The following is a 19,325-nucleotide window of genomic DNA, read 5'->3' on the forward strand; positions in this document are numbered from 1 at the left end:
CTGTGTGATATAACCATGAAATAAAAAAAAAATTCTAAGGATAATTTGGTGTTTTGTTTACTTAAGAGTATTACTATGAAACAATTAATATGTTTTGATGGCATAAGGAAGAATCACAGTGGACTTTGACTGTTGAGATTTTAAGTAACTACTACAGTATGAAACATTTGTCTACAATATAAAGTGTCTATCGCTATTGATACTGATTTCAATTAACTGAAAAAATCATTACAACAATACACTTTTGTCTTGCTTAGTTGAGAACCCTTAATATCCAGCAACATTCCTAATTTAACTGCACTGACAGGGTTGAGAGCAAAACTTGAACTGAACTGAGCTACAACACTATTGTCTTTAGTACCCTTATAGAAAGAAAATATATTTCCCTATATATGAATGATCAATATATTACATGATTTAACAGTATATTTGAAAATACTCAGAAAAATATATTGCGTAAATATATTACAATATATTGAATAATACATAAGGAATTGCCGCTTTTCATACCTTGAAAAATATGTGATAATATTTACTAATATATCATAATGTATCTAATTTTATATTCAGTAATATACTTAATAATATATAGATTTATATGTGATCAGATATGGTACTGCATGCATAATATATTGCAGATATATTTACTCATGCAGTATAAACACATATATGGTAAAACATATTATGTAACACATTTCTTATATTTTATAATTATTTACATTTTAAATGTTTCATATTTTCACGTTAGTTAACAAAAGCACACCTGCACATATTAAAGTTTCTACCAAAGAGACTATCACTGTGCTATAGCGTGCACAGACATTTTTTTTTTTTTTAAATAATAAAGTTATTACAATCTTAATGGTGTTCAGCTAATCATAAACCTAACCACAGGCTCTACTCTTCAGCACAATGGTAACCTCAAAAACTCACACATACCAGAAAACCTTTTAAATTCCAAAATAATACAACCTTAAACACTAACAAATCTCCCCCTATATCAATATTGAGCAAAACACATGAAATAGCACTTAATTTTAACATTTACTTTCCTTTAACAGTCAGAAGCAAAGCATGCTGGGAACTAGATGCCTGTTGTAACCACTGATTGTAACTCATTCCATGAATCTGTGTATATATGTTTGTACAATACATTCATTTATATGGGAACATGTGCAATATATGTACACAATAAAGGATAAAACTTTATGAATGTACCTTTAATCAAAGATGTACCTTTAATTTCACCACGCTGACTGCTCACTAAAACCCCCCACAGTCATCATGTTTTCAGGCCATTTCGAGTTTAATTTTGACATGACACAAAGCGGTGATATCTAAGTGACAATTGTTTACTTACTTTTTAATTAGTCTTCCCATTAACGCCATCACTGTCTTCATTCAGGCCGATTCGACGAGAACGCGACCGAAAACAAGAGGCGGGATTTATCGCACGAACCAGCCATGTCCAATCATAACCGATCATATCCAATCAAAGCGCAATTGAGGCATTGCCTCCCCTCTCGTGACTTTCCCCCATTCATTCTCAATTACCCCCCACTAAACCCACCGCACACTTAGGGAGCTCTGCTTTGTTTGCTATGTCTGACAAGCCATGCAGCTTTTCACGCCACACATCATGTTCTCAGGCAGTGAAAAGGGTCCATCGTGGAGCAAAGAGGACACTAAAACGCGTCGACAGACAAGGCAGAGAAGGTTACTTTTGATATGAAACAAACTCTCAAATTTGAAATATTGTAATTTTTAAAAGAAATTTAAACAATAAATACCGTTTTGTGGCTCTTTAACGTGTCGTGACAGATCGCTGTAGCGCCTCAGCTCAAGCGGCTCGTGAACCGATCATCTCTTCCAACTAGTTCATTTATAGCATCAAATAAACATGAAAGAATGTTGTTTTAACCGCGGAAAGATATCAGTACACACCATTTTTCAGGGGTTCAAGTCCACCGACGTAGGGAGGATTATGTTTATGTGATCTGTTTAATTGATATTTCCTTATCTATCTATCTATCTATCTATCTATTTTATTATTATTATTATTATTTATTTTTCCCTTTCTCATTTTCAATGTGATGTAATGTTTGGTCATCCCTGAACCCCTGGCTCTTTTCTCTTGGCTTATTTCTCACTTTTGTACTTTGTAAGCAAATGTTTAATATTAATAATAATAATAATAATAATAAAAGTCCACCGATGTAATCTACTAACTCCCCTGACTGCTTTGTCAGACATAATGGCGCATTCGGCGTTATGATTGGTTAGATCGCCTGTCAATCAAACTCCCTGCGAAGGGTCAATTGAGCTGAATAATGACTATAATCTTGCTCCAGCTGCTTTACAGAACAATTTGAATTGGTCTCTTATTTGATAAAGTTTTCATCATTAAATCTGCTACTTTTACTTGTGTTACTTGTGAAGCTGCTCACAATTTCTATTGTATAAAGCGCTATAAAAAAATAAATGACTTGACTGCTGAATAGTACATTTAATGGCTGAAGCACATTCAACTCTGCCTCCACAGAAAATACCCTGGAAAATCTTGTCCTGCTGTACACACACACACATGAAGTGTACAGTTTATGAGAAAAGACTATTATCAGAAAGTGGAAGCACAAAAGGACACTGAGTATGTCATTTTAGACTGAGGAGAAAAAAAGTTCTAATGAATGAGGACCAATGAACCGATGGCATAGTTAATGTATAAATAAAATAATTTTAAACAATTATTATACAATTTATATTGTAGGATTGAAAATGAACAAAGATATTTGAAAACATTCTTCACTCTTTACACTTTCTCCCTTGCTCAGTCTCTCTCTCTCTCTTTCTATCCCTGAGGTAACATTTTACATATATGCTCCGTACAATTAATGGTATGATTTTATCTATTTTTAACTATTTCAAGTGTAACCATAACCAGATATTGTCATTAAACCCTTTCAATTACAAATAATGTACTAACTAGTTTCGATTCGGTGTTAACTTTGAAGTGCTACCTAATGCAATATAATAGTCACACTATAGCAATGCTCTCCCACATATTTTGCTAATCTATCTGTGCTTATTTACGTAATTGGTATAAGTAGCAGTGGGTGGTAACAGACAAGAAATGTACAGTTTTACACCATCATAATAATAACGTTTCTTTCGTCATTCAGCAATCCTGCAGCCTGAACCACTGTGAAACCACCTTACAGCTTTGTATTAATAGTAGCAGTTTACACCTTACTGGGGACAGAAGGTAATTTGCATGAAAGACCATGGGAAAGGGCACACCCTCCATCTCTAAACTCTTAAGACCTTTATAACCTTTTGGTTTACTTCTGTGGGGATGAGACCATGTACCAGTCGCACTGAGACATTTCAAATGATACCAAACGTAGTGCTGTACTGTATGGTATTTGTTCACATTAAACCATATTTTTGGGTGAGTTTCAGGGTGATTTCAGTGTGTGGAGAGAAGATATAGGAGAAGAGGGAGTGAAGGAAAGGAAATGCAGATAAAACAATAATGAGGTGTGATCTACTCAGTGTGATTGCGTCTCGGATGAGGATGCTAATTTTGCAAGAGACTTCAAATGTTCATTTTACAGAAAAGTCCTTTGTTTTCTCAGAGAGTAGCCCTCTTTGGGTCCTAGACAGCTTGGCACCAGTCTTACAATTTATAACAGATGTAAGATATAAAAATAGTAAAGAAGTAAGACAGTTATTTGACAGTTGTTTACACTTAAACCAGAAGCAAATAAATATTCCACTTATAATAAGATAAACAGTCATATATTGTAAAAACAAAGCTATAATGCACAATATGAGTTTATCAAAGAGTGACTATGTAAATCACAAAACCGTTTTACTACCTTTATTGTTGTATATATTATATATGATGACATATATTGTACATTTTTTTGAAATATGTAAACATGATGACACAACACTTAAACGTTCAGATTTCATCTGCACTGTTGTTACTGTTAATTTCCCAGAAATCACATAAGATTTTAGGAAGTGTAACTGGAACTCAGCCAGATACTACTATGTACTAAAGCATCAAATAGGGGAATTCCAGACTGTCTTAGATTTGTATAAAATGAAGCAAGACAGCTCATTTACTCACATTTGGTCAGCTGACTGGTTTAAGTTGCAGAGATTGAACAATGAAGTCTGTGGCTGCTCTACTTGTTTTTGTCAGTTTGGCTATCGTTGTTACTGAAGGTAATATTATTTTTGCTTATTTTAATAATTTACTAACTCAAAACAATCTGTCACTTCAGATTGTTTTAGACCAGGGGTGACCAAGCTCGGTCCTTGAGGGCCACTGTCCTGCAGAGTTTAGCTCCAACTTGCCTCAACACACCTGCCTGAAAAGTTTCACCTGAAAGTTTCTAGTATGCCTAATTAGACCTTGATTAGCTGGTTCAGGTGTGTTTAATTGGGGTTGGAGCTAAACTCTGCAGGACAGTGGCCCTCCAGGACAGAGTTTGGACAACCCTGTTTTAGACTGATCATTTTCATAATTTATTTCTATCATCCTCTAGGGCAGCCTGGGTTTGGACTCCAAAGATGTTTATGTCGAGGTGCTGGTGCCAAAATGGTGAGGCCAAAGCTGATAGAGAAGGTGGAAATTCACCCTGTTAGTCCATCTTGTGGACATCTGGAAGTTGTGTGAGTACATTGATTATTTATTTATGATATTATCTATTCATATGATCTATATAGGCAATTTGTTTTATCATAATTGATCTGTCTATATTCCCTTAAAATAACTTGGCTGTGTCTGAACAGTGTCACGCTGAAGAATGGTGCAGGGCGAAGATGCTTAAACCCAGAGTCATTGTTTACCAAGAATATCATTGAGAGGATTGAAAATAAGACCAAGTGAGTCTTATAAGTGACATTACAACTGATACTGAAACTTCATATCTTTCTTATGTGTATGTGTGTATTATATAAGGATAAAATACATAATAATGTTTATGTTTATTCTTTTTAGGAGTGCTCAAAAAAATGTGTGAAGTGGTTCAACTGTGTTTTCAAGTGTGAAGGTTGTGGCCAGTATGGACTCTGTTATTAAAAAGCTTGATTGATTATTTTATGTATTTATTACAAGAGATTATTTTATAAATTATATTGTCACATTGTTTTATGAGAATTTTAATTTATTATTATTATTTAAAAAAAAAAACAAGTTGTTATATGTTCTTCTGTTTGTATATGTTGTTTATTGTCAGAGGGAAGTTTCAAATAAAATCTTGTGAAGGTTTTGTCTGAGTTAATGGTCTTTGTTATTATTTTCTGGACAAATATTAGCTATGCTATGTAAATACATAGTTATGTTATACAGGTGTGTGTGTGTGTGCATTTTTGTGAATTATGAGGACACAAATTTGTATAATGACATGGGTATTACGAAGTAAACATGAAATATGAGGACATTTCATGAGTCATCATATTTAAAATAGCTTTAAAAACATACTAAACAATGTTTTATTAAAAATGTAAAAATGCAGAATGTTTTCTGTGATGGGTAGGTTTAGGGGTAGTGTAGGGTGATAAAATGTACAGTTTGTACAGTATAAAAACCATTACGCCTATGGAATGTCCTCACTTTGATAGCAAAACAAACGTGTGTGTGTGTGTGTGTGTGTGTGTGTGTGTGTGTGTGTGTGTGTGTGTGTTTGTGTGTGTGTGTGAGTCCACCCGTCAGCCCAACGACGGAATCCAACGGCCCGGGCAAAGGTATAATGTGCGTATGTCTTTTCAGCACTCAAGTTCAGTTAATTTTTAAAATTTAGTTTCAATTTTACTTTAGCTGCGCACTTAATCTGACTCCGATTTCAAATGATTATTACATTTAGTTTGTGATTCTAAACTATTTTTTTATGTATTAATTTAGATATTTGATTATTCTGGGTATCCCATATTTTCAATTATTAATTCATTAGGGATCCAATGCCGCATAGAGAACTTATGCCAGCCGGTCGTAGTCTCACGGATACAAACTCATCAATTCCGATCTTAGACAGAGTATGCAGGGTGAATATTTAGTCAGCCGCACTCTGCTTGCTTATAACAAAAAGTGTAATTTTCAGTTTTTCAGTAGTTTCAGTTTTGTCACGAAAACTGAAACTTACTGAGGAAGTGATAGTCAGAAATCGGAAGGTCTCAAATGATGAGCCCCATGCTCCATTCATTGAGCCCTCAGTATGATCTATCCTGAACACAGATTTGCGGTATTACAGCAGACTCCACTTTACTCTACTAGAAATAATGATTTAAGAATAATACAGAATTAATCAAAGAGAACATTTTACTTGTCAGATAAAAATGTATTATGCCAATTACATAATTAGACAATTAGAAGCCAATTCAGAAATAATAGATACTTAACATCAATTGCTCAAAGATGACTCTAAGAGTAAGAAATGCATGCCTGACCATGGGACACACAGTGGTGTGTGAGTGTTTTTAAGACACTCACCCAGCACTGCATGGGGGTTTCTGGCTACAGAATTTCCCAAAAGGCTGCTCTGCTACCTTCCCTTAAATACCCAGACCAGAATAAAAGGATTGTATTTACACCAACACCTGGTTTTGTGGGAGAGGAGAGGGTTATCAGATATCTTGAAGAGACACCACCCAAAAAAGGAAGACAGAACCTTTCATTGAGATCTTCTCTCCAGATGAGTGTTTTATTGTTTTATTGCAGGCTGCTTGATCTCAGCTTTTGTCTTGGAAAATCAAGGCTTGTGTGTGTGTTTGGACTTCAATGGCAAAATGTAAACAAGAGGTCAGGAAAGGACACATAAAAAACACAGGTGAGTCATTGCCTGGACAACAGCAGCCAATTCATATCATTTAATATTTGGAAACAAGGCCATCCCTAGTGTGGTGCAACTGGTGTGGCCACCTCAGCAAACGGACAGAGGGGGACATTCTTCCCCCTGCCTCTCCTTCCGGAAGGCAATCACAAATGGACCCAGGGGGCCTCGCTTCCTCTAACTCGCACTTGGCCCCACCCCATGCTTGAGATGGCCCTGCTTGCAAATACTTGTTTACTTTAACATTTAGAAACATTATGTAACTTCCACAAAATTATGAATTTAGATGTCTTAAAAAAGTAGTAATAGTAAGTATAAATAAAAAGTATTGCATTCATATAATTATCCTTAAACTGAGGTTTACCAAACACAAATAAAAGACAAACAAAATAAACAATGAAATGGAACAAAGGAAACTAAGTCCACATATCAATGTAAGAGGAAATTTTACAGCGCACAAAGCAAGGGTGAAGACAGAAATGTCAAACTGCTCAAGTTACAATGGTACAACAAATGCCATAGTTAGAAGGACAATAGCAGCACTGTAAATGGGTCTGTGGGAACTATTCATGGGGAAACTGCAAAAATGACCTACCACTCACAGAAGACAGGTCAAAAACTGGTAGTAACAAGCTCTACAGGAACTGCAGGGCTGTTCATATTTTTGCATTTAAAACCCGAGATGAAGGGCAGTGAAATGGAAAAAACAATGTCACAGTGTCCTAAATATGCAGAGCTCATGCGTGAGATGCGGTCAAAGAAGTTTGTCTAGGTTGCATAAAATGCTTAGATGAGTCTTACAAGGGTCTTACAATCTAAAGCTTTGAAGGCATTTCAAAGAAATGGGAAATCAAAACTGCTGTGCTTGTGAAAGTGAAACTGAGAACTGTGCCCGTGCTGTAAACCTCTGGTCTTCTGATGGCTATATAAGCAGCTAATCGTCTTCAGTAATAACAGCCTTAGACAATCATCAAAACCTTAAACACAATGAAGATTGCAGCAGTTATTGTTTTTCTAGTCTGTCTGCTTGCTACAGATGTGCAAGGTGAGTGTTGCCTATTAAGACCTAATATAATACATAGTATGTATTTTGAAACTGTATCTCTACTAAATATTAGTTTGTTATCATATTCTGCAGCTAATAAATCCTAATCTCTCTTCCAGGGCAGAACCAGATTCACAAAGGCAGGTGTGTCTGTGCTGACAAAGGAGTGGATGTGGTTTTACAGAAGAACATTGAGAAGTTTGAAATCATCCCTCCAGGTCCATTTTGTGGAAAACGGGAGATTATGTAAGGACAGAAACAATGATTTTGAATGGATATTTACATATTAATGGTCATACTGCTATCTTAACACTTTTGGACACATTCAGCTCATCTTTCCTTTTTTTTTATTTCCAGTGTCACTTTGAAGAGTGCAGAGCGGAAATGCTTGAATCCAGAGTCTAAATTCACCCAGAATTTAATCAGGAGGGCTCTTGAAAAGATGTTAGTGTACTTTTTTGTTTGTTTTTCTAAACTAAAAATGAGAACCAATTTCTGAAATTAATAAATTGAATATAAAGTTATTTAAATATTTCTAATATAATAAGGTGAACTGTTTCTGAACTTTACAGGACCCAGCAGTAGGAGATGCTCAGTGTGAATCTGGATTAGCTGCTGTGTTACGCCACTGAAGAACATCCTGATACCCATCAAACGCTGTATGACCTCTAGATGACAGTTATCGCATTTGACTAGAGAACATCTGTATAAACTGTTTAGTAGTGTAAATATTTTCTTGTTAATTTGTGGAACTGACTGTGTAGTAATTATAAAATGTTATTATTTTATTATCTGTGTTCACTGTGTTATCAAATAAAAATGTTTTCTTTAAATTAATGGTCTCTGTTAATTCTTAAGGCAAAAATTGGGACAAGAAGCTTCCTATGAGGAAGCCTCCTAGCCTCCTGTCATTAAATATGATAACCAATATATTTATTATCATACTCAATCATTTTTTAAGTGCCATTATATAAAATGCTACATTTATGCATTTTGACAAGTTAGTTGAAAAATTGAGAGACAAATCAAATAGCATTATCCCAGTCAAAAAGATACATCTGAACTACATTATAATTCTACCCATTACTCAACCCTTACAACCCTTTTAGACCATGCGCCGGGCACGCTGCATTTTCTTCGTCATTAAACTAGCAAAAGTGGATTCGGACACGCCCTTAGTGCACTTTCACTGTGTGCTTTAGACCATGTGCTTAGATCTTTAAAATAGGGCCCTTTAACTGAGCCTGGTGTCTCCCAATGTTTTTTTTTTCTCCATTTCTGTCACCTGGTGGAGTTTGGCTTCCTTGCCACTGCCACTTTTGGATTGCTTTGTTGGGAAAACTTAATATCTAGCAACATTAATTTAACTGCACTGACAGTATCGGATGCGAACAAAACTTGAACTGAATTGAGCTGGATAACAACTCTATTGTCTTCAGTAGAGCTGAATTGAACTTGTGGTAACACTTTAGAATACTGATCCTTCATTAATGAATAACTATACAGGAACAAATGAGTTACGCATTATTAACACTCTAGTTACTACTATTAAAGGAATAGTTCACCCAAAAATGAAAATTCTGTCATCATTTCCTCACCCTCAGCTTGTTCCAAACTTGTATAAATGTATTTGTTATGTTGAACACAAAGGAAGATATTTTGAAGAATGTGGGAAACTGAATAATTCTGAGGCACCATTGACTTCCATAGTATTTTTTTTTCCTACTATGGAAGTCAATGGTGCCCCAAAGCGGCCTGGTTACAAACTTTCTTCAAAATATATTCCTTTGTGTTCAGCAGAACAAAGAAATTTATACGGATTTGGAACAACTTGAAGGTGAGTAAATGATGACAGAATTTTCATTTTTGGGTGAACTATCCCTTTAACTAACAAGAAACTCTGATTAATGAATTAGTAAGTAATGGTGCTCAGTTGAAGGTGGTAGTTCACTATTAGCTAATCAGTAACTACTATTTTTTTCATACCTCCCAGTGAACTAATAAGAACTACTAGGTTCATAATTAATGTGAATAATGCATAATGTTTAATTAATTCTAAAGTTAAGATCATGGTAACCCACGAGTAATGACTGAAATATTACCAAATCCTTCAGAAGGAATTACTAATTATTTGGATCAGTATTATAAAGTGAGAAACATAATAACTCTCTAGTAACTACTAAAGTCATTGTAAGCTTTTGAGGTTTTTGTAAAGTATTGGATAGTAATAACTCAAGAGTTACTACATAACTCTAAAGTAACTACTACTTATTTGGATCAGTATTCTAAAGTGAAGATCATGGTAACCCACTAGTAATTATTTAAGTGTTACCAAATACATCAGAAGGAATTACTGTACAAAAACATACAAAAACCTCAAAAGTTTACAATGACTCCAGTAGTTACTAGAGAGTTATCATGTTTCTCACTTTATAATACTGATCCAAATAATTAGTAATTCCTTCTGAAGGATTTGGTAATACTTCAGTCATTACTAGCGGGTTACCATGACCTTTATACATTATGCATCGTTCATATTCATTATGAACCTGTATATAGTAGTTCTTAGTAGTTCTCTGGGAGGTATAAAAAAAGTAGTAGTTACTGATTAGCTAATAGTGAACTACCACATTCAACTGAGCACTATTACTTAGTAATTCATTAATCAGAGTTTCTTGTTAGTTAATAGTAGTTAGAGTGTTAATAATGCATTACTCATTTGTTCCTGTGTAGTAATTCATTAATGAAGGATCATTATTCTATAGTGTTACCGAACTTGTTTCATAATTGATGAAGACGGTTATTGAATTGAACTGAATTGAGCTGAATAATTATCTTGTTACAGCTTCTTTACAGCAGAATTTGAATTTGCATCATTAATTCTGTTAATTTACTGTTTTTTATTGTGAAGCTGCTTTGAAACAATTTCTATAAAGTGCTATAAAAATAAATATGACTTGACTGCTGAATAGCACATTAAATGGCTGAAGTCCATTCAATTCTGTCTCTGCAGAAAAGACCTTGGAAAATCTTGTCCTGCTGCACACACACACACACACACACACACACACACACACACACACTAAGTTTTCAGTTTATGAGAAAAGACCCTATTATCAGAAAGTGGAAGCACAAAAGGACACTGCAGTCACACAGTATGTTATTTTAGACTGGGGAGAAAAAAAGTTGTAGCCTATTGAATAAGGACCAAACCACTGACACGTTTATATCAGATGTTAATATATAAATAAAAAAATGTGGAGCAGTTGAGTGAAGTGAAGTGAGTGTAGTGAAGAAAAAGCAATAATGCACAATATGAGTATATGAGTGACTTTGTAAATCAGAAAACTGATTTACTTCCATTACTGTTGTTATTATCTTATATCTGATAACCTAGATAACACTGTACTGTGAAATATGTAAACATGATGACACAACACTTAAAACGCTTTAAAAAACATGATGAAAACTTTCAGATTTCATCTGCACTGTTGTTACTGTTAATTTCCCAGAAAGATTATAGGAACTGGACCAGATACTACCATGCACTGAAGCATCAAATAGGGGAATCCCAGACTGTCTTAGATTTGTATAAAATGAAGCAAGTCAGTTCATTTACTTACATTTGGTCAGCTGACTGGTTTAAGGTGCAGAGATTGAACAATGAAGTCTGTGGCTGCTCTACTTGTTTTTGTCAGTTTGGCCATTGCTGTTATTGAAGGTAATATTATTTTGCTTTTTTTAATATTTTATTTGCTCAATACAATCTGTTGCTTTGTTGTTTTAGACTGATTATTTTCATCATTTATTTCTATCATCCTCTAGGGCAGCCTGGGTTCGGACACCAAAGGTGTTTATGTCGAGGTGCTGGTGCCAAAATGGTGAGGCCAAAGCTGATAGAGAAGGTGGAAATTCACCCTGTTAGTCCATCTTGTGGACATCTGGAAGTTGTGTGAGTACACTGATTATTCATCTATCTATTCATAAGATCTATATAGGCAATTTGTTTTATCATAATTGATCTGTCTATATTCCTATAAAATAACTTGGCTGTGTCTGAACAGTGTCACGCTGAAGAATGGTGCAGGGCGAAGATGCTTAAACCCAGAGTCATTGTTTACCAAGAATATCATTGAGAGGATTGAAAATAAGACCAAGTGAGTCTTATAAGTGACATTACAACTGATACTGAAACTTCATATCTTTCTTATGTTAAAAATGAAGAAAGGATAACAGAATAATGTTTATTTATGTTTATTCTTTTTAGGAGTGCTCAGTAAAAACTGAAGTGGTTCAACTGCATTTTCAAGTGTGAAGGTTGTGGCCATGTGGACATTCATTAAACAGTCATTAAAAAGCTGTATTGATTATTTTTTGTATTACAATAAAATATTTTATATATTATTTAAGTTATGAGTAGTTTATTGTATTTTTTTTTTATAAAAAAAAAACTGTTATCATATGTTCTTCTGTTCATGTCTATTTTTATTGTCAGAGAAAAGTTTCAAATAAAATCTTGTCAAGGTTTCATAATTTTTGCCTGAGTTTAGGGTCTTTGTTATTGGTTCCTGCACGCAAAAAAAAAAAAAAAAAAAAAAATTTTTAAAGAATTTTTTCCAGATTTACACATTTCAATTAATAGTAAAATTCCATCAAATTGCATTGAATAATCCTTACATATTATTCATATTATGAATTAAGAATTTTAAATGACTAAAAAAAAAAAAAAAGCGCTTAATAAAACATTTTGTATGAATCAGAATGGAACAAGGGAATGGACATAGGCGTAGATTGATGTTCGAGCTTGGGGGGCCAAACCAAGCCAGCTGATTTGGTCAGTGACACTTTTAAATACATTTTAGCTGAATACCCATTCACTCCACACTACAGGCAATCAGTATATACCATAGGCTATTATCCACCAAAATGCAGATTTGTCATGTGACAACTTCTTACGCAAATTAGATTGAGCCAATGCATTAGGAAGTTTGATTTGATTTATTAATTTATTGACAAAATAACATTTTAAAATGTATTAAAATAACTACATTATATGCATATTTATTAACTGAATTTTAGTTTTTGTTTTTGACTTTGGTTTCCAAGGACTATGAAAACATGATGCTGCTTTCCGTTCCTTTCCTTTAAAGTGGAGGTCTGTCTCCCTCCCTACGTAACGTTCAAATCAGTCTAATAATGTAACACGACTGTCGTAATACACAGTCTCCTGCCGGAAGTGCTCGATACTAAAAAAGAGTTAAAAGTGTATTGAGCTGCGAAAGAGACGCTGTTCCCCAGGCGGCTTTCTGTGCACGGGATCCGAGCAAAACACGTACAATAGGCTATTTTGGGCTTCGGGCGTTTTCTTAAATGGACACAAAAATAGGTCAAAATGTTCGTTTTTATTGTATTACTGACTGTTTCAACTCACTGGTGTTTGTTGACAGTGAAACTACTCTGAAAGAACAGATTAAGGGGTGGGGGGTTATTTTGGGGTTTTTATGAACGCACTGAGAGGGCCCCCATTACAAAGTTTTGCTTAGGGCCAGAAGTCTAGGACCGGCACTGAGTATAAGTACAATAAAAAGTCGTATTTATTTAACATCATTATAAAACTGAGGTTTGCTATACAAACAAAACACAAACAAAATGAACAATGAAAAGGAATGAAAGAAAACTGAAAAATCCACATATCAATATAAGGAAAAATATTACATAGAACAAATCAAGGGTTCCAACCACACAACTTTGCGATGTTGTTTGCAAATGTTCAATGGAGCTATGGTTTCAGGAAACACAGACTCATTGAACAATGCTGATAACAACGGAACTTGCGACCATATTGGCTAACGATGCTTTCAGGAAATGCACCTCTGGTCCGGATCAGGTTTTATTCTGGATTAGAGATCACAAACCAAAACTGAACCAATCAGCTGTGAGCAAAGTGGCATATCCAAATCCAAATTAAAGCAGTTTATATTGAAATAATATATATATATATATATATATATAAGTATCATATTATTTGAAAATTAATATTAAACTTTGCATTTAAATGTATATAAATATTAATATATATTTAATATGCTTTTAAACAGATTAAGCTTGTGTATTTTTTAAACTCTTTGTGACCTTATATGAATTATTATTTAAATAGTCTGATGTTTTCATTCAGCCACCTTCTCAAACTCTCTCTGCAGCAGCAGTGTTTATTCCTGCCTTGAGTTGACAGAGAATGTTTATACCAAACGTTGTGAGCCCGCCGAACCTGATCTAAACCAGGTTGGATTTGTATGGTTTTGTCAACTCTGAAACTCAGAGTTTGATCAACTAGCTTCATGCAACAGGCCTCTGCTCCTGCATTAAAAATGTAAAGACAAAAAGATCTTAGTAAACCTCTCATCTACACTTTAAACCCAAATAAGTTGGGCTAACTCAAAAAAATTGAGGTAATCAGTTCCATCAAATTTTTTGAGTTATGATGTTCACAATTTTATGTAAGCAGAACTATCAAGTTTTGAGTTTGTAGTACTCATGCATGTTAATTGCTCCTAACTTCAAGAACTGAGTTAGCTAGCTCATATATTTCGAAAGCAATTAACATAAAAGGTTTAGTTAACTTTTTTATTTTGAGTTCTTGCAAATCAAATGAGTTAATTACTTCAATGTAAACCCTAATAAGTTGTCAAAACTCAAAAAAGTTGAATGAGAATTTTTTAAGTTAAGAAACTCAAAGTTTAAGTAAGATTTTTATTTTGTACTCATACATTTTTATTTTTCTTAACTTGAAATATTTGAGTACACTTAATTCATACATTTAACTTAAAATTAGCAGGTTATTTCAACATAAATTGCTAGTAAACATAAACTAATTCAGAAAATGCCAACTTGCTAATTTGCTAACATGTAAACAATAGCATGGTATAGCATTTACTGAATGTGTACAGCAACTTAAAACATGTAACTTACCTGCTCTCAAACCAAACATGTGCCACTTGTCACCATGATGGTAACTCTCCAATAACAAGACATTAACAGAAACTCTTCTAAATTAGCATAACAAAACATTAATCGCTACTAAATCTCCCTTACAATTAATCTTGCACAAAAAAAAACATGATATAACTCTTAATTTTATCATTTACTCTCCCTTTCGAATCCCAGCCCAGTTTTAGTTAAACTTAAGTTAGCCTAAATTAAAAGAAATGAGTTCATACAACTCAAAACAATGAAACAGTTCAGTTTACATGAAAAATGTCAGTGCCGTGAACTCAAAAGAAAAAGAAAGTTCTAAATACGCATAACAGTTCATTTAACTGAACTAATTTAAGTTTGTACTACTCAAATTAATTAAGTATTTTGAGCATTAGGGTTTACAGTGGCAGGGCTTCAAAATCAGCATGACATTGCAAATTGTTTTGTTGTTTTTTTTTTTTAGATAAATGTGAGCTTCCTGAGGTAGTGAAAACTGATGATTGATTCTCTTCCTCTGAAAACAGAAGTATGGTTCATGTCCTAGTTTGATGTGATGTCACCGATTTTCATCATCACAGTATTATTCATTTCATATCCAATTTAAACATTTTAACAATTTGTACACATGGAGTTGAACACATTTGTGGCACATTTGATTGTTTGTTGTTTATTTGTTTGAACAAATAACATTATGGGTGAATGTCAGTATTATTGGTGGTTTAGTACTGTGCAGGAATGTATTACATTTGGTCTCTAAATTTATTTTGGGCTGAAAGAGCGTTTGAAAGAATTCACATCAACTTCCAAAACTGGAACTCTTAAAACAAACTCTTCCTCGTTGGCAAGAACAACCATGACAAGACCAAGCCACAAATCTAAAGCTTTGAGCAAGGCATTTCAAAGAAATGGGAAATCAAAACTGCTGTGCTTGTGAAAGTGAAATTGGGAACTGTGTCCGTGCTGTAAACCCCTGGTCTTCTGATGGCTATATAAGCAGCTAATCGTCTTCAGTAATAACAGCCTTAGACAATCATCAAAACCTTAAACACAATGAAGATTGCAGCAGTTATTGTTTTTCTAGTCTGTCTGCTTGCTACAGATGTACAAGGTGAGTGTTGCCTATTAAGACCTTACACCTAGTATGTATTTTGAAACTGTATCTCTACTAAATATTAGTTTAATATCATATTCTGCAGCTAATAAATCCTAATCTCTCTTCCAGGGCAGAACCAGATTCACAAAGGCAGGTGCTTCTGTGCTGACAAAGGAGTGGATGTGGTTTTACGGAAGAACATTGAGAAGTTTGAAATCATCCCTCAAAGTCCTTCTTGTGGAAAACAAGAGATTATGTAAGTACAAAAACAATAATTTTATATTTCAGTTTATATTTAGCCACACATTAACGATCATACTGCTATCTTAACACATTTTATCACATTCAGCTCATCCTTTCTTTTCTTTTTCTTTCTTTTTGTTTCTATTTCCAGTGTCACTTTGAAGAGTGCAGAGAGGAAATGCTTGAATCCAGAATCTAAATTCACCCAGAATTTAATCAAGCGGGCTCTTGAAAAGATGTTAGTGTAACATTTTTTTGTGCTTGTGTAGTTTTGCTGTTTAACTAAAAATTAGAACCATATGAAAATTTCTGAAATTAATAAATTGTATATATATATATATATATATATATATATATATATATATATATATATAAAATAATAATATAAACATTTCCAAAATAATATATGATAAACTGTTTCTGAACTTTACAGGGCCCAGCAGTAGGAGATGCTCAGTGTGAATCTGGATTAGCTGCTGTGTTACGCCACTGAAGAACATCCTGATACCCATCAAACGCTGTATGACCTCTAGATGACAGTTATCACATTTGACTAGAGAACATCTGTATAAACTGTTTAGTAGTGTAAATATTTGCTTGTTAACTTATGCAATTGACTCTTTTAAAATAAAATTTTTTGTATATTCTTGTTTTATGTTAAACTTTTGTGCAGGGCTGTTACAATCCACTAATGGTGTTTAATTATTTTATTGTCCATCTGTATTCACTGTGTTATCAAATAAATTTGTATCCCTTAAATTAATGGGCTTTGTGAATTCTTAGGGCAAAAACTGAATTTCCCACTGTGCAGGTCAATATAGGGTAAATTTATTTAGCATATTAGCATACAGGACAATGATGCATCTTCCAATATATTATCAAAGGAAAGAAAGTATTCACTAATGTAGTTTTTAAAAGCACAAATTTGAAAATAAAAAGAGGCTATATTGCGCCACTAGGATATGATGAACCTGGCTGGGACAAGTAGCCTCTTGGGTGGAAGCCTCTGTCATAACTGTCAGTTTTTATAGAATATGCAAGAAATATTTATTTGTTATCATATTTAATGATTTTTTTAAAGGTGTCATTAATGTAAAATGTATGCATTTTGAAAAGTTAGTTTAACAATTGACAGACAAATCAAATCAAATTATCCCAAAGAGATACATCTGAACTGTCTGGCCATCTGAGATTTCAGTATGGAGACAAACATTAGAATCATGATCTTTTGGTAGTATTACATCACAATATGAGTGCATATTAGCACCGTTTATTGTTTGCTTTTGGCATCTGATAGAGCATTTTGGACTCGATGCAACACTTATCTGGTTCCACAGTTCGGCTGAGATGGGTGGTGTTGTCTTTCTGCGGTGGTCACAGTCGAGCAGATTGTGCCGAAGCTTCTTTTTTTTTCGCAGGGGACCAACACCCTTGGCGACGGGAGCATTCTTTTAATGACAACCTCTGCAAGGTTTAGAAAAGGGGCACTTCTGGACCACCAAGGTGGACATCATCTGGCCGAGGGCCAGCTCTGTGACTTTAATCACGGTCAGTCACCGTGCGCAGTTCAACCCCGGCTCAGAACTACCCTCATGCATTAAGAGTGCCTTGGCCTCATATGTAGGACAAAGACAGCCTGCCAGCGGCACTGCCGCCCCACCATCGAGAGAAGTGAGAGAGGAGAAAACTTTTTATGCAGATTTTGGCACTTTTGGTGTTCCATATTTCAACAATATGGCTCGATTTACGCGTCGCATTGCGCCCCCAGACAACAGCCACGAAAGCTTAGAACGAGACTGAGCGTGCAGCAACCTGGGAAAGCTTGGCTGTCAACTCTGAATCTGATTCAGCATGACAAAAGCTGAATATGCATTGCACCTGCTGCCTATTTATACCCACGCTGCAGAGCATGGCAGTCAAATGCAAAAATCGCATGTCAATGTAGATTGGCTCAATTAGTTACACTCAAAGTAGATTGGTCTCTCTAGCGAGATTCCCAATTTGTCGGTTCACTTGACGTGACTTGACATTGAACTTGACCGACTGAAAGGGAACTAACTCCATAACCAAAGATGGACCACATTTGGTTACTTAAAATCATGGTATAATTAATAGAAGCTGCATACAGTTCATTGAATGTCTCTACGGTGCAAACAGTAACTCATATAATGAATGAAAAAAATATATGTCTATAATAAAAAGTAACTCTGTAAATTATATTGTGCATGCATAATCACTCTAATTTCCCAAAAATAAGTAGCAGTTGAAGTGGCATTACCAGATTTCACAACTTTCAGATTCTCCTTTATTTTCATCAGCATGATTGTAAAATTCATCAGCATGACTTCATCACAATGTCTGTTTAAGATCCTAAAAAAAAAAAAAAGGTAGTGAAAACACTTGATGATGTTCCAGTGAAATGAAAAGTGCAAGCAAGAGGGCTCGTCCGGAGTTTTACATAATCAATCCGTGACATGTTCGGTGACTGTGAGCTGCATTTACATGCTCACTAATTGCGTCATCAGGTTGTCGTAGGAGAAGCCACACTGCAAGACTGTGTGTCTAATCTTCTGACACTGGCAGAATTTTTAATTGGAAGTAAAATGTGATCACAACTGTCATTAATCGGCTGTCCACGAATGTGTCAAAGACTTCAGATTTTGGTCTAGGATCAGAGGAATCTTTTAGGATTCTCAACATTTGTCTCAAACTGGCTAAAATAGTGTGAACCCGGCTTAAGTGCCATTTGGAGAACACGATTCAGGAGTGCTTATAGAATATAATAACCTATACTGGACAAACAACTCACAAATTTATCATCAATATTTATGTCAGCATCTTCAACTTTTCACCATCATGTGACAGACTGAGGAATTTTCTGAAAGAGGTTGTGAAAATGTTTGACCATCTTCCACAGAAAACACATTTTGTCCCACATCCTAGTTTGTGGTTTCTTAAAGGGTTAGTTCACCCAAAAATGAAAATAATGTAATTTATTACTCACCCTCATATTGTTCCACACCCGTAAGACCTTTGTTCATCTTCAGAACACAAATTAAGATATTTAAGATGGTTCGGAGGTCTCGCTGAGCCATCGGATTTTATCAAAAATATCTTAATTTGTGTTCCA

At 34.6% G+C, this 19,325-nt stretch overlaps 2 protein-coding genes across 3 annotated transcripts; both read left to right on the plus strand.

The window, feature by feature from the left end:
* The first annotated feature begins 4,090 nt into the window (after positions 1 to 4,090).
* On the plus strand, positions 4,091 to 12,293 carry LOC127513507 (C-X-C motif chemokine 11-1). Of its 2 annotated transcripts, none has more exons than XM_051895350.1 (4): positions 4,091 to 4,233; positions 4,557 to 4,683; positions 4,804 to 4,896; positions 12,152 to 12,293. In XM_051895350.1, exons 1-4 carry the CDS (start codon positions 4,176 to 4,178, stop codon positions 12,162 to 12,164), a joined length of 291 nt encoding a protein of 96 aa, XP_051751310.1. In that variant the 5' UTR covers positions 4,091 to 4,175; the 3' UTR covers positions 12,165 to 12,293. The 2 variants fall into 2 exon arrangements, with proteins under 2 accessions (XP_051751310.1, XP_051751309.1); XM_051895349.1 differs by lacking the exon at positions 12,152 to 12,293 and adding an exon at positions 5,012 to 5,289.
* On the plus strand, positions 11,447 to 12,293 carry LOC127513508 (C-X-C motif chemokine 11-1). The gene is made up of 4 exons (XM_051895351.1): positions 11,447 to 11,605; positions 11,710 to 11,836; positions 11,949 to 12,041; positions 12,152 to 12,293. Exons 1-4 carry the CDS (start codon positions 11,548 to 11,550, stop codon positions 12,162 to 12,164), a joined length of 291 nt encoding a protein of 96 aa, XP_051751311.1. The 5' UTR covers positions 11,447 to 11,547; the 3' UTR covers positions 12,165 to 12,293.
* Positions 12,294 to 19,325: the final 7,032 nt, after the last annotated feature.

This window comes from Ctenopharyngodon idella, chromosome 5 (genome assembly GCF_019924925.1).
Source record: "Ctenopharyngodon idella isolate HZGC_01 chromosome 5, HZGC01, whole genome shotgun sequence".
NCBI classification, from domain to species: Eukaryota; Metazoa; Chordata; class Actinopteri; order Cypriniformes; family Xenocyprididae; genus Ctenopharyngodon; species Ctenopharyngodon idella.